The 15,304-nt window shown below is 44.9% G+C and overlaps 1 protein-coding gene across 2 annotated transcripts in view; it reads right to left on the reverse strand.

Moving 5' to 3' along the window:
- SRFBP1 (serum response factor binding protein 1) overlaps positions 1-9,159 on the reverse strand; it is a 43,271-nt gene extending 34,112 nt beyond the window's left edge. Inside the window, exon 1 of one of the 2 annotated variants that reach the window (XM_081930709.1) lies at positions 9,003-9,159. In XM_081930709.1, coding sequence (XP_081786835.1) covers positions 9,003-9,032 — 30 coding nt within the window. In that variant the 5' untranslated portion in view covers positions 9,033-9,159. Of the gene's footprint in view, positions 1-8,675; positions 8,879-9,002 lie in introns of those variants that run through there. The other variant, XM_081930710.1, reaches the window with a different exon arrangement.
- Between the last annotated feature and the right edge of the window lie 6,145 nt (positions 9,160-15,304).

Here is a 15,304-nt window from a genome sequence, read left to right on the forward strand (position 1 = left end):
GAATGATGTGTTCAACAGTTCAATGACTGAAAAGGAAGGGATGTCATATACAATAAGTAAAATGAATGATCAGTTCTGATTAAAAGTCACCTGGTACAATTAATATCTCTTTTAGACACCTGTAGCCTTACCAGTTAACCAGTCAGTGTTTTCATCACAGCTATGCTACAGCTCCTTTAAATATAGTCTACAGCAAGCTCCCATGACTGAGCTTGCAATTTTTTTATTACGCACCAGCTCAAGTAAGCAGCCACATGTTTTATTTCTGGCAACTTCTAACTAGCCTACGTGGCCCAACCAAATGCACTTCACACAAACCACTCTGAGCAGAAGGGGGAGGCAAAATCTCATTTTCATCTATATTCATTTAATACTGCTCAGTTTGCAACAAGTACACAGGCTGCTGTTGCATTTTTAATTTCTTCATAATCTGCTGCAAGCAAATGTGCTTGAATCTGCTGGTCACAGTATGCCTTTAATGTTCTGCAACTGATGATGTGGCAACTCAAAACTTGAATAATAGCTGCTGGAAGAGATCCTAGGGGGAAAATGTTCTTCTAAATTCTATCTCAGAGGCTGAGCTTGGAAATTTCATAAGCTTTATCGGAATGGTTGCTGAGAACACTGACATGGTCCGAAAGAATGTCAAGAGATTTTTTTTCAGCAGAACTCAATCCATCACAGGAAATTCTTACTAAAGAACTTGCTAGAGAATATTAAACTATTTTAAACAAGAGACAAACTTGTTACACGTATCCTCAAGGGATGAAGAAAGGCTTAGGGCAACCTAAGAATGGTTTCCTTCTTAACAATCTACACATTCATGCCTTTGGATAAAAAGACTAAATTGAATTGAATACAGTCTGCCAATGCCTTCTAGCAAACACTGACAAAGTTCTATGAAGCAGATACTTGGTAGATGTGCAGAATTATCAACTTACTATAATAGTCTAAATTTTGGTCATCATTCTTATCCTTAGAAATTAAAGGGGGGGAAATCAGCCTATTTCTGGGCAGAGGGAAGTGTGTGTGTGAAGTTTGTGGCCAGCTACGCTCCAGGTCATTCCACGTCAGTTCAATGGGGTCATGCCACCCACCGTCTTGGGTTTTGATGAAACTTGGTGTACACCCTTCCCTTATGGTTGAAAGAAACCCCCTTAAATATTTCCCCTCTATCTCAAACAGTTTTAATTTTATAGCACTTCAAAGTTTCATGAAATCCGGGTTTCTGTTACTCTTTCATTCTATACTTCAGATCTGTGAGTATTTTGGCCATCGTAGTTCCAGACCTCTTTTGCAAGCTACAACCCATAAGGGCTAGGAAATGACCTTTCAGTTCTAAACCTACTTTCAAGATTTGATTTCTATAGCCTAGAAATGGTATTCTGAGATGTGCATGAGCAGGAAGAAACCACCAGCCTTCCCACTTCTCCTCCTTGTAGCTGGGTGGACAAGTTGGGTAGCTTTTAAGTTTTGCTTTCCATTACCAAATCAACTTCGTGTGTTGTCCAGACCAAGGATCGTGCTCTCTATCAAACTCCAAGTTAAACAAGTGAGCTTCAGAAACCACAGTTAGACATTGGCTTGATTTAAAACCTACCAAAGTTTGTTATAAAGTATGATCCTTGGTCTGGATAACAAGACAATCCAGGATTCAGGGAAAGCAGGGGAAGAAACTGCTGTAGAACTTGTTGCAGCTGCAGGGAAGGAAGAGGAGAAGAGAGGACACAAATTTTAAGTTATCAATACTTTGTTCCTGCTAATGCATGCCTCACAAAGCTATAATTTTGTGTGACATGTGAACCTTCCTGCTAATGCACATGTAAACTAGACCAATGGATACTGTCCTAAATATATTTCTAACAGTGTAAGCCCCACTGAACAATATACACAAATTGTTTTGATTCACCTAGCTTACAATTCCACTTGATTCACTAAAATTATTATCATTTATTATTATTATTATTATTATTATTATTATTATTATTATTATTATTTACTTATACCCCACCCATCTGGGCAGTTCCCAACAGAATATTAATAATAAAAATAATAAAGAAAGCGACAATATCAAACATTAAAACAGGGGTCAACAACCTTTTTCAGCCGTGGGCCGATCTGCCATCCCTCAGCCATTGTGGGGGGCTGGACTATATTTTGAAAAAAAAATATGAATGAATTCCTATGCCCCACTAATAACCCATAGATGCATTTTAAATAAAAGCACACATTCTACTCACGTAAAAACATGCTGAGTCCCAGACTGCCTGCGGATTGAGAAGGCAAATGGGCCGCATCCGGCCCCTGGGCTTTAGGTTGCCTATCCCTGCATTAAAAACTTCTCTAAACAGGGCTGCCTTCAGATGTATTCTAAAAGTCAGATAGTTGTTTATTTGATTTGTATAGATTAGAAATGGTATTCTGAGATGTGCATGAGCAGGAAGAAACCACCAACTGATGGGAGGGTGTTCCACAGGGCGGGCACCACTACCGAGAAGGCCCCCCGCCTGGTTTCCTGTAACCTCACTTCTCACAGTGAGGGAACCGCCAGAAGGCCCTCAGCTGAGTGATGGGGGTGGAGACACTCCTTCAGGTATACGGGGCCGAGGCCGTTTAGGGCTTTAAAGGTCAGAACCAACACTTTGAATTGTGCCCGGAAATGTACTGGGAGCCAATGTAGGTCTTTCAGGACAGGTGCTATGTGGTCTTAAATATAACAGATGCAATGGGAGAAACAAAGCAGTGGTATTTATTCCACTAGAGCAAAATCCTCACAAAATAAGTGAGAGGGCTTTGCTATGTTCCATCTACAGGAAAGCAGAATGAAGTCCTGAAGTTTCACCCTAAATGCCCAAGTGCTATTAAAAATGTATACATAAATTTAGGGCCGGGGGATTCTGTCCTAAAAGAATACATCTCACAATTCTGTTTGGAACAGTACATATATTTAAGGCTTTAAATTAATCAGTTTGTAAATTAAGCACATTTGCAAGAGAACTTGTACAAGCAGTGCAGGGGTGGGGGTTAAGAGGAGCTTATTACTTATTTTGTGCTGCCACCTAGCAACATTTTCAAGTATAATATGCGCATAAAGCCATTTTACGAGTATATTTTTAAATATATTACCATTCCATCTTATTTTTTTCTTTTAGATTATTCTCCGCCAAAAAGTAATGACCGGAAGAAACAAAATTCTATTATACAAATTAAAGATGCGTCCCTGATTGTTTAGGTGTCCGGGAAAAGGTTGTTTCCAGATCGCAAGCATAATTGCAAATCGGGATCATTCCCTGCCCCAACACTAACCTTAAATGAAGCCTGCTTCATACCAATGTATGAAAAGATTATTTTTCTTTTCCCAACAGTTCAGAGACTTGAATGAGATCAATAATATTCACACACATACAGCACAATTGCTTCTTCACTTGTAGTTACATATTCCTATATTATCCTGCCTGTACATTAAGATCTGCAGGAAAACATTGTTCTTAACTCTGCTCATGTGACAATGACATGTGATAGGGCCTTCTCTGTGTTGGCATCTTGTCTATGAAACTTCATTTGGAGGTATGACTGGTGACATCATTACTGGCACCCAGCTGGTGACTTACCTCTTCACCCTGATCTTTTGGGGAAGCTAATTTGAGAAGGGAGTATGAGCAAAGTCCTGCTGTTCTGATTAAAATATAACTGTTGGTGGAACGTCATTGTTTTAATATGACACTGGTTTTGTAAACAGCCCTGGGATCGTAACTGATTACGAAGGGCAGTTTAGAAGTTGAATAAAATAATAAGTATTTGTCCCTACTCCCGATTCCTAGTCAGCAACAGACACTCATGCAGTTCTTACCCAATAACAGCTATCTCCGATGCAAAAGTGCTTTGCATGGATATGAAAAGAAGAGAACTCACAACAAACTGCAGCCGTGGTGCTGCATGATCAAGCTGGACAGCAGCGAGAAGCAGATTACCGTATTTTTCGCACCATAGGGCGCACCGGACCATAGGGCGCACCCAGTTTTTTGGGGGGGAAATAAAGGGGAAAAAATTATTTCCCCCCCAGGTGCGGGGCTGGGGCGGGGGAAGCTAGAGCTTCCCCCGACCCCAGCCCTCAAACAGGCAGCTCTCCGCAAGCAGCGGGAGCGTTCCCGCTGCTTGCGGAGAGGTCCGCGAAGCCTGGACGCGCTGAGCTCAGCGCGCCCAGGCTTCGGCATGCAGGCACCTCTCCGCAAGCAGCGGGAACGCTCCCGCTGCTTGCGGAGAGGTCCGCGAAGCCTGGACGCGCTGAGCTCAGCGCGCCCAGGCTTCGGCATGCAGGCACCTCTCCGCAAGCAGCGGGAACGCTCCCGCTGCTTGCGGAGAGGTCCGCGAAGCCTGGACGCGCTGAGCTCAGCGCGCCCAGGCTTCGGCATGCAGGCACCTCTCCGCAAGCAGCGGGAACGCTCCCGCTGCTTGCGGAGAGGTCCGCGAAGCCTGGACGCGCTGAGCTCAGCGCGCCCAGGCTTCGGCATGCAGGCACCTCTCCGCAAGCAGCGGGAACGCTCCCGCTGCTTGCGGAGAGGTCCGCGAAGCCTGGACGCGCTGAGCTCAGCGCGCCCAGGCTTCGGCATGCAGGCACCTCTCCGCAAGCAGCGGGAACGCTCCCGCTGCTTGCGGAGAGGTCCGCGAAGCCTGGACGCGCTGAGCTCAGCGCGCCCAGGCTTCGGCATGCAGGCACCTCTCCGCAAGCAGCGGGAGCCCAGCGCTGGGCTCCTGCTGCTTGCGGAGGGGTGTGCGAAGCCTGGAGAGCATGAGGGGTTGGTGCGCACCGACCCCTCTCACTCTCCAGGCTTCAGCGAAAGCCTGCATTCGCACCATAGGACGCACACACATTTCCCCTTCATTTTTGGAGGGGAAAAAGTGCGTCCTATGGTGCGAAAAATACGGTAAGTATAGTGTGTGTTTAACAAAAAAATCATATACTATAAACCAGTGTTAAGTTCTAAGTCTGATATTCAAACAACTGCAAAATTAAATGTATTGCCGGAACATATTATCCCTTTAGTAACCTCAAACATTTTCTACCACTTCTTGTATTTTTTAGCACTTGCAAGTGTGTCAGATCTAAATCTAAAATAGAAAATACAATTCACAATAAAAACAGCAAAAAACCAAAATACAAAGCCCAACTAAAATAAGAATAAAGCATGACAACTATCAAACAATTAAAACTAATGTTAAAAAGCATAAAAGATAGCAAGGGTAAACTTGGTGCAAGTATCCAATATATCAAACACCCAATGAAAGAGAATAAGGGATCCTGTGATACCTTAAAGCCTATGGAATAAGCTTTCATGAACTAGAGTTTACTTCACCTGCTTTGTTTTTTGGTGTAACAGACTGACAAAGTGATCCCACTGGAAGTTGTCAAATAAGAGAATCATAATTGAATGTCAAGGGATCTAACTGGATCTACGGTGGGACACTAGAGGACAGAGAAGTTCATCATTTACAGTCTTAGAAATTGACCTACTTCTTCAGGTGTCAAGGACATGATGCTGTTCCATGCAATCACAAAAGAGATGCACACGTGCGAAGAAATCCAACCTTCTCCTTCACAATTGGTGTCCTTAAGTACTTTGTAAGCCTTAGGGAGCGAGTCTAACTCCCAGGCAGAAGTAGCAGTATAGAACAATGCATCTGCAGCTCTGCCACTTATGGCCACAAGCTTCCGGTTTTCACTGCACCCAATCCATGCTGGTGCAGCATAGAGACCCAACCAGTAGCTGAACCAGCAAATCCTTAATAGGATTCCTATTCCACACCTTCCCTACTCCTGCAATTCCCTGTTTGGAGGGCTTGTGCTGGCTACCACCAGTAAGGCCACCACTGGCAGTAGTACCTGCCCACTCAACAGAGTTTTCAGTTTTCAGCTCTTTTACTTCTGCACAGAAAATGCACAGCAACACTATGAAACAGGGAAAGAGAAGAAACACAAAACTAACTATGAAAAGAAGATAATGAAGACAGGTGTGTGTGAATGAAAGAAAGGAGGAGAAAAGAAAAGTCACAGAAGTGAAGGAAAGGCAAAGTTAATGTTTTAACCAAATGTTGGGTCAACACAAGGAGTATTAAGACGTAAACTTTTGTGGACCACAGGTTATTTAATCAATATAAACATGCATTTTGAAAAGTTGCAAAAAAAGGTATGCTATAATAAATGTGATTATTTTTTTCAGGTGTGACAAGACACTCGGTTGTTTTTGCTGTAAAAGACTAAGACGATACCCACACCGCAGACTTAAAGTGCTCTTATACCAGTTTAACAGCCATGGAGAACCCTATAGTTTGTTAAAGGTGCTGGCAATAGGAGGACTGTGAGGTCAGCACCCTTAAGAAACTACATTTCCCGGGCTTCTTTGTGGGTAGCCATGACCATGTTAGAACAGTGCTTTAAATGTATGCTGTGGATGTGACCTAACACAGTGGCCCTTTGGCGAGAGGGAAAGTCAATACTGCAACTCACTGCACCCTTAATTGGTGCACTTAGCAGGGTCTACTTCTGAGGGTAAACATGCAGAGCATGGGGCTGCAGCTGTTCTAAGAGGAAGAAAAGGCACCTGGGAAATGTTGTGTGGGATAGCTCAGTCAGCAGAACATGAGACTCTTAGGTTTGTGGGCCACGCTGGGCAAAAGAGATCCTTGTATTATGAAGGGGGTTGGACTAGATGACCCTCCAGGTCCCTTCCAACTCTATGACCCTATGGATAAACAAATGGACACTGCTCTCGATATCTGCAGGGCAACGGACACTGAGCAAGCTCAGGAGTTTTGCAGCAGCACTATAAAGCCAAAACAGCCGAAGCAGAGCTCCTGAAGAAGAAGCATTCTTTATTTGCATCAGCCACTAGCCATAGCAATAAAATAAAATATACCAAGGATAGAGGTAAAAACGTAATTATACAAAATACATTCTGGAGGTTTATAATAATAATCAAAGAATAGATCTTATTCTAATTGCCCCTCCCTCCTAAAAAAAATGCATTTTGCTGTCACCTGATTATCTTGATCTGCTGGAAGAAAGGACACAGCAGCAATAGTTGAGCGACCCCGCATGGACAATAATAGAGGGGTAATAACCTCACTCCTCAAATCTTTATAAAGAGTGCAAGCCAGAAGCACATGAGCCACTGACTGAATACTGCCATCTCCACAGAGACATAACTGTTTTTCCAGCAGGATTTTTTGAAATTGACCCTCAAGTACAGCTGAAGGAAGTATATTCCATCTTGCGTAAGGAAAAGCACACCTGTATTTTGGAATTGTTACATTTTGCAGATAGTGCCAACAGGTCAAAATGACTAGGTGGCAAATAACTATACCACAAACAAAATTTCCTTCTGGTGGCCAAATTAGGCGGTGTCTGACTTAATTATTTGCTTCACCAAAGCCCAGTGTTAATAACTGTTGCGGTGATAAACCAGAAACGCAAAGCGTTGGGTTCACCATTTTAGTCCAAGTGCTATCATGACGATCTTGTGATACTAAGAGTAGTGGAGCGGGTGGCACTGCGGTCTAAACCACTGAGCCTCTTGGGCTTGCTGATCAGGAAGGTCAGCAGTTTGAATCCTGGCGGCAGTGAGCTCCCGTTGCTCTGTCCCAGATTCTGCCAACCTAGCAGTTCGAAAGCACACCGGCACGAGTAGATAAATAGGTGCTGCTGCAGTGGGAAGGTAAACAGCGTTTCCGTGCACTCTGGCTTCCGTCATGGTGTTCCGTTGTGCCAGAAGCAGTTTAGTCATGCTGGCCACATGACCCAGAAAGTGTCTGTGGACAAACACCGGCTCCCTCTGCCTGAAAGTGAGATAAGTGTCGCAACCCCATAGTCGCCTTTGACTGGACTTAACTGTCCAGGGGTCTTTAACCTTAACCTTAGATCCCAGGGCAGCTTACAATATAAAATGGTGTAAAGGTATAAAAGGTAAGGGACATGGGTGGCGCTGTGGCTTAAACCACAGAGCCTAGGGCTTGCCGATCAGAAGGTTGGCGGTTCAAATCCCTGTGACGGGGTGAGCTCCCGTTGCTCAGTCCCTGCTCCTGCCAACCTAGCAGTTCGAAAGCACATCAAAGTGCAAGTAGATAAATAGGTATCGCTCTGGCAGGAAGGTAAATGGTGTTTCCATGTGCTGCTCTGGTTCGCCAGAAGTGGCTTAGTCATGCTGGCCACATGATCTGTACGCCGGCTCCCTCGGCCAATAAAGCGAAATGAGGGCCGCAACCCCAGAGTCGGCCACGACTGGACCTAATGGTCAGGGGTCCCTTTACCTTTACAAGGCAAAGGATCCCTGGATGGTAAAGTCCAGTTGAATTCGGTCAGCAAACTTTTTCAGCAGGGGGCCGGCCCACTGTCCCTCAGACCTTGTGGGGGGGGGCCGGACTATATTGGGGGGGGGGGGAATGAACGAATTCCTATGCCCCATAAATAACCCAGAGATGCATTTTAAATAAAAGGACACATTCTACTCATGTAAAAACGCGCTGATTCCGTGGGCCGGATTTAGAAGCCGATTGGGCCGGATCGGACCTTAGTTTGACTACCCATGGGCTATGGGGGTTCAGCACTCATCACTCTGAAAAACGACATGAGCGCTGCATAGTCGCTTGTGACTGAACTTAACCATCCAGACGCCTTTTACCTTTTGTTTTCTATTTTACTAAGGGTAGTAGACCGGTGGGATTTAAATTCATCCGAAGCCAATACTTCAAGGTCCCACGCCTAAATCTGCAATTGGACATCTCCTGCCCAGCGGTGGGATGAGCTTCACGAAGCTGGAAGGGTTCCCCAAGGGTCATCCAGTCCAACCCCGCGCAACGACTCCCTCAGAAGGCGGCGTGTATTGGGAGGGCCTTGATGCTCGCTCAGCAGACCTCCCGCCCTCGACTCCGTTTCGCGGCCATCCCCGCGCGCGCATTTCCCCGACCGGTCACCCTCAACCCGCCGGGCGCCTTCCCCCTCCGCTCACCTCGTTGTTGAGGTTCAACGCCTGCGCCATCGCCTCCCCTTGGATCGCGCGCACCGGGGCTCCGCGGAAGGGACGGCTGGGCGTCCAAACACACGCGCGCAGCACACCTTCGCCGCCCCTCGCGTCTCTCCTCACGACCGACGCGAGCGAAACAACAACGCGCGTGCGCGGCCCTTCCGGCGCGCTCCTTCCGGGCGCCGCTCTGCAGCTCAGCCTCTATGGTTTAGGAGGACAAGCTGGCTGCTTTGGAGTCCGCGTCAGCTCTGTGGGCTTTTAAAAATGATTTTTATGAAAGATTTTCATGAATGACAAAGGAACGTGCAATCTCTCTCTCTCTCTCCTCTCTTTTCTGGTTCAGACCTCGGGGCATAGGGCGGTATATAAATTCAATACATCATCATCATCAATAAATACATCAATACATCGCCATCCTCAATCATCATCAATAAATTCAATACAAATTCAATACATCATCAGTAGTCTTTTGGTTATGTTCATTGTAAGGCAATGTGGTATCCAGTGGGGAAAGAGGAGAGGGTGGGGGGTAAACACACTAAAAAAAATTCGTTTTTCCAAATTGGCACATGCATAAGGTTTTTATGTCAGCATCGTTTGGGGTAGGTTCCCTTCCTATTGTTAAGTGAAAAGGGGTTTAAAATTAAAAAAAAGAAGAATTATAAATAGGTATTTGAACGATTGGTATTAATAATTGCAGTGCTTTTTTCCTAAAACAATATTTAGGGGTGCTCTCATTTTCTACTCATTGAAATACTGCCCCTCAATGAGGCCAAACTTAATTCACAAAATGTTTAGGGGTATGCGTCCGCCCCTTGGAAAAAAGCACTGAATAATTGTATTATAAATTGGTATTGTTATAATGAGGCTGTTACTGGATTGTAAACGAAAACTATTAAAAATTATTATTAATGAAATAAAAAAGAGTGGCGTGGAAAGCGGGAAAGGAGTTGGGAGGTTTCTCATAAATATGATGAGAAACTATCTGTGTTTTTAAAAACCCAACATATCTGGGTGGGCATGGCCAGGATCTTTGTTAGGGGGAGCAGAACCTCGGATTTGTGTTGTTTTCGGAGGGCAGCTGCCTCCTCTTGGCTACTCCCACGCTGATCGGTGGCAAATCCAGATAACAGTTTCACAGAATCGTGGAGTTGGAAGGGACCCTGAGGATCATCTAGTCCAGTTCTGTACTGTGTCCAGTTCTGGGCACCACAGTTCAAGAAGGACACTGACAAACTGGAACGTGTCTAGAGGAGGGCAACCAAAATGGTCAAAGGCCTGGAAACGATGCCTTATGAAGAACGGCTAAGGGAGCTGGGCATGTTTAGCCTGGAGAAGAGGAGGTTAAGGGGTGATATGATAGCCATGTTCAAATATATAAAAGGATGTCACATAGAGGAGGAAGACTGTTTTCTGCTGCTCCAGAGAAGCGGACACAGAGCAATGGATCCAAACTACAAGAAAGAAGATTCCACCTAAACATTAAGAAGAACTTCCTGACAGTAAGAGCTGTTCGACAGTGGAATTTGCTGCCAAGGTGTGTGGTGGAGTCTCCTTTGGAGGTCTTTAAGCAGAGGCTTGTCAACCATGTCAGGAGTGCTCTGCTGGTGTTTCCTGCTTGGCAGGGGGTTGGACTCGATGGCCCTTGTGGTCTCTTCCAACTCTATGATTCTATGATTCTATGAACCCAAATATGCAACTGTCCCATACGGGGATCGAACCTGCGACTTTGGCGTTATCAGCACCACGCCCTCACCATCTGAGCCATCCAGGTGTTTGTAGTCTTGGGCTGTAATTCTTCCTGTGACTCCCCGGGAAAGTGGTGGAGTCTCCTCCTTTGGAGGTTTTCAAGCAGAGGTTAGATGGATATCTGGCCTAGAGGCTTGAGTTGAGATTGCTGCCTTGCAAGGGGGTCACACTAGAAGGCCCTCTTGGGTCCCTTCCAACAATATAAGGGGGGGATATTGTGATAGGAATTTTATGGTCTTAGATATATGGTAATGTTCATAAGTGTACCAACCAAGCACGTACTGTACATAGATCAGCACAGGAAGGCCAACCTGGAACCATTTTGATTCCTAAACTGAGTAAATGTTTTCTCTGCAAGGTCAAAGTGGGAAACCTCCCTTTGTCATTTCCTTCACAAATCCTGTCTTAAGGGTATGTTTGTGTTTGAATAGGGTGTGAGCTTGTGGCATGGCCCAGGAACTAAGTATTTATCATTACAAAAGACTGGCCAGGCTCCCCAGGCAATCCAATCAAGTAACCTGCCAGACAGGAGATAAACAAGGACAGGAGGAAAAACAACATTCAAATTTCTGTTTAGACCACCTTTTCTGTGATGTAGGTATGATGTATCTGAGGGGTGGTCTTAGGTTACACCCCTTCTGTGATGTATGTATGATGTTTCTGGGGGTGGTCTTGATCTACAGGATGGCAATTTCAAAAGTCTTTATAAGGCCTTGCATGCCATTTTTCTGGGTCCCTCCTCTCACCTGTGGGTGAGGGGAGCACCCTGTTGCAACAGATCAATAAAGATCAAGCTTACTAGCTGCTTTGCTTCTCAATATTCTCTGGTTGGCCTCTGTTATTCTCTCCTACCAATAGGGAACCTATGTATGGACTCTATAAGGGCAATTTTTGTTTAAAACACTTCCTCTCCCCCACGTGAACCCCATACCCTCCCTGAATAAGCTCTGGAGGGTTGGGGGAAGTTGCATGCTGCATACAGTTCATACTGCTTAGGCTGGAGACTAGGCTACTGTGCTTTATTTGGAATTCATATAGTTTTCTTCTAATATATACTTAAATAAACCTGCTAGTAACTCATTGGTCCCTGGGTGGCACTGTTGTTTAGGATAATTAGTCAAATAAACTTTTGAGGGGTACACTTGTGACTCGCTGGCCTCTGGGCGGCACTGTTGTCTAGGAATTATATTCTTGCTTTAAAAAGAGAAATCTAAATTAAATCTGAATCAAATGCCTCCGTTTTATGGGATTTGTGGTTTAACATTTGGATCTGTGTACCTTTGCGAAGGGGCATGCTGGGTTGCAACAATGGTCCATTTAGCTCAGCATCCGCTCTGTTGGCAGTGGCTAGACAGAAGCCTCAAGGAGGTTCGCCTGCAGGGCGTGACGGCAATATCCACCTCATATTGTTAATCCTCAACATCTGGTAGTCAGAAACACATTGTCAAGGTTGCTATTATTGCTAGCAGCCGCCAGTGAGCTTACCTTCCAACTCTGTGAAGAAGTCATATATATGTTTAACTGCCATGACAACACCCTATAGTAATGATAGCTCGTTGTGGATGGCTGCAAGCTCAGATAAGGTAAAGGTAAAGGGACCCCTGACCATTAGGTCCAGTCGTGACCGACTCTGGGGTTGCGGCGCTCATCTCGCTTTATTGGCTGAGGGAGCCGGCGTACAGCTTCCGGGTCATGTGGCCAGCATGTGGCGAACCAGAGCAGCGCACGGAAACACTGTGAACCTTCCTGCCAGAGCAGTACCTATTTATCTACTTGCGGTTTGTCGTGCTTTCGAACTGCTAGGTTGGCAGGAGCAGGGACCGAGCAACGGGAGCTCACCCCGATTCAAACTGCCGACCTTCTGATGGGCAAGTCCTAGGCTCTGGTTTAACCCACAGCGCCACCCGTGTCCTATGTGCAAGATCAGATACCTTGCACTATAATTGCAATTGCATCACACTGCACTCCATATTGAGTTTGGGTAGTTGTGTGGGGGTTTTTTAAAGGCAGAAACTTCCGGCTTGTATTGAAGTGTTGTTTTCAGCACACTAATAACTTACTAATTGCACTTTGTGTTTGCTTTAAAATTTCACAGTGTTCCATGTTCATTCGGGAACAAAACTGATATCCCTACTGTCTTTGAGGCCTTCCCTGTGTCTGTGCAGCAATGTGAGGGCAATGTGAGTACTGCTGCTTTCTCCCCTTCAGTTTAGAAACAATAGACCTGAGTTTGAAGTTGTTGTGGAAAGGTAAGATTCTGTGGGTATGGGACTCAGATTCCACCAAACACTTTCAGGAGTTGCGCTAGACCAACGGTTGAGTCAGGACAGACTACCAGGTTATGTGAGTTGCAACATCAGCACTATCACGAGACAGATACAGTGGTACCTCAGGTTAAGTACTTAATTCGTTCCGGAGGTCCGTTTTTAACCTGAAACTGTTCTTAACCTGAAGCACCACTTTAGCTAATGGGGCCTCCTGCTGCCGCTGTGCCTCCGGAGCACAATTTCTGTTCTCATCCTGAAGCAAAGTTTTTAACCTGAAGCACTATTTATGGGTTAGCGGAGTCTGTAACCTGAAGCGTATGTAACCTGAGGTACCACTGTATATTACTGTATAAAAATTAAGGAATGGGTTAAAGGTGGGTTCTGGGTATGCAAAGGCTGAAGTCTAGTGCAAGAGATGGTGTTGGACTTTCAGAGGAAGAGAGGACAACTAGCCCCGCTGTACATCTGGGAGGGCTGTGTGGAGAGAGTCTCTTCCTTTAAATTCCTAGGAGTTTATCTCCGTGAAGACCTTACTTGGAAAATCAATACAACCCAGGTGGTTAAGAAAGCCCAACAAAGACTCCATCTCCTCAGAGTATTGCGGAAGAACGATGTCAATCAACATTTGATGATCTCCTTCTACTGGTTCACAATAGAAAGTGTCCTTTCATACTGCATCATGGTGTGGTACGCTGGTTTGACATCAACGGATAGGAAGTGCCTACAGTGGGTGGTGAATACAGCACAATATATTATGGGCTGTCCCGTGAATCCGCTGGATGACATTGCAGAAGAACGTTGCCTCAGGAGAGTGAGGAAAATTCTCAGGGATGATTCACACTCTGGCCTGCACTTTCTTGATCTCCTGCCCTCAAGCAGAAGATATAGAAGCATGATTAGTCACACCAACAGGGTAAAGAACAGCTTCTATCCATGGGCTGTTAGGCTGCTGAATGAAAAGATAACAACAGGGCAACTGACTTTCGGGTTTGGTGGGTGTGCATCAGTAAACGAGGGGAATTAAGACTAAGAGAGCTGATTGGGGGGTGCTCGTGTAATCTCACTGTATACAAGTTGTACAAGTGACAATAAAGTATTTCAATTGAAGATTAACGGGCACCTTAGTTCAGACCATTCTTGGGCATCTCTTTTGATAAAGCATTTTGTCCTCTGCCATGATTCACACTTGGGCTTGGTTTGATAAACATCATGGACAAGCAAAGAAAGGGGACTGATATGAATAAATTAGCTTGATATCACAAACAGGAGCCATCTCCATGATTTATATGGATTGTTCGGTCCTTTGGCTGTAAGATGTGGTTTTACTCTGGTTGTGAGACAAGCTGGACACTGAATTTGCATCAGCTCTTTTCTTCTCTTGACAAGCCAGAGAGTTTTTTTTTTTATGTCTGTAAATAATTTGTATTCTGCTTATCTCACGTCAAACCCGACACAGCTCACCTATCAACATCCGTAAAAACATCATACAACTGAAGTAACACAAAATGCACAAGTTGCAGCAATGAAAAGCAACATGAGACACAGCAGAGAGCGTTCCATCACAGGAAGAAGTGCAACTAATACAGCTTTGTGCTTACATACCTCCAAAGAAAGAGAGTCCACAACCTCTCAAGGGAGACCGTTCCACTGTCAAACTGCTCTTACTGTCAGAAAGTTCTTCCTGATGTTTAGTTGAAATCTCTTTTCTTGTAACTTGAAGCCATTGGTTCGAGTCCTACCCTCCAGAGCAGGGGAAAAAACAAGCTTGCTCCATCTTCCATGTGACAGTCCTTGAGATATTTGAAGATGGCTATCTAATCTCCTCTCAGTCTTTTCTTTTCTAAGCTAAACATACCCAGCTTCTTCAACCGTCCCTCATAAGGCTTAGTTTCCAGACCTTGATCATCTTGGTTTCCCTCCTCTGCACATGTTCCAGCTTGTTGATATCCTTCTTAAATTGTGGTGCCCATCTGAAACCACAGGGGAAAACGAGATGGTATCTATAAGACCCGACACTCTAGTCACTGGGCAAATTGCTCTGGTGGACAAATAATTTTCTCTTGAGCTGCATCCTTTGTGAACTTAATATCAACACTACATCTATCATAGCCAAGTTATCACTGAATTTCTGAGAAGGAAAGCAGGAGATTCAATATGCCACCCACACATGAGACAAATTGCAAATGAGCAAATATACCGAGAAGTGTGTAATGCTTTGATGGTACCTGAGATTACATAGTCATTCTGCTGTCTTTATGTGATGGAGGCAAA

This window comes from Podarcis melisellensis, assembly GCF_964234715.1.
Source record: "Podarcis melisellensis genome assembly, chromosome: 11".
Taxonomy (NCBI): Eukaryota; Metazoa; Chordata; class Lepidosauria; order Squamata; family Lacertidae; genus Podarcis; species Podarcis melisellensis.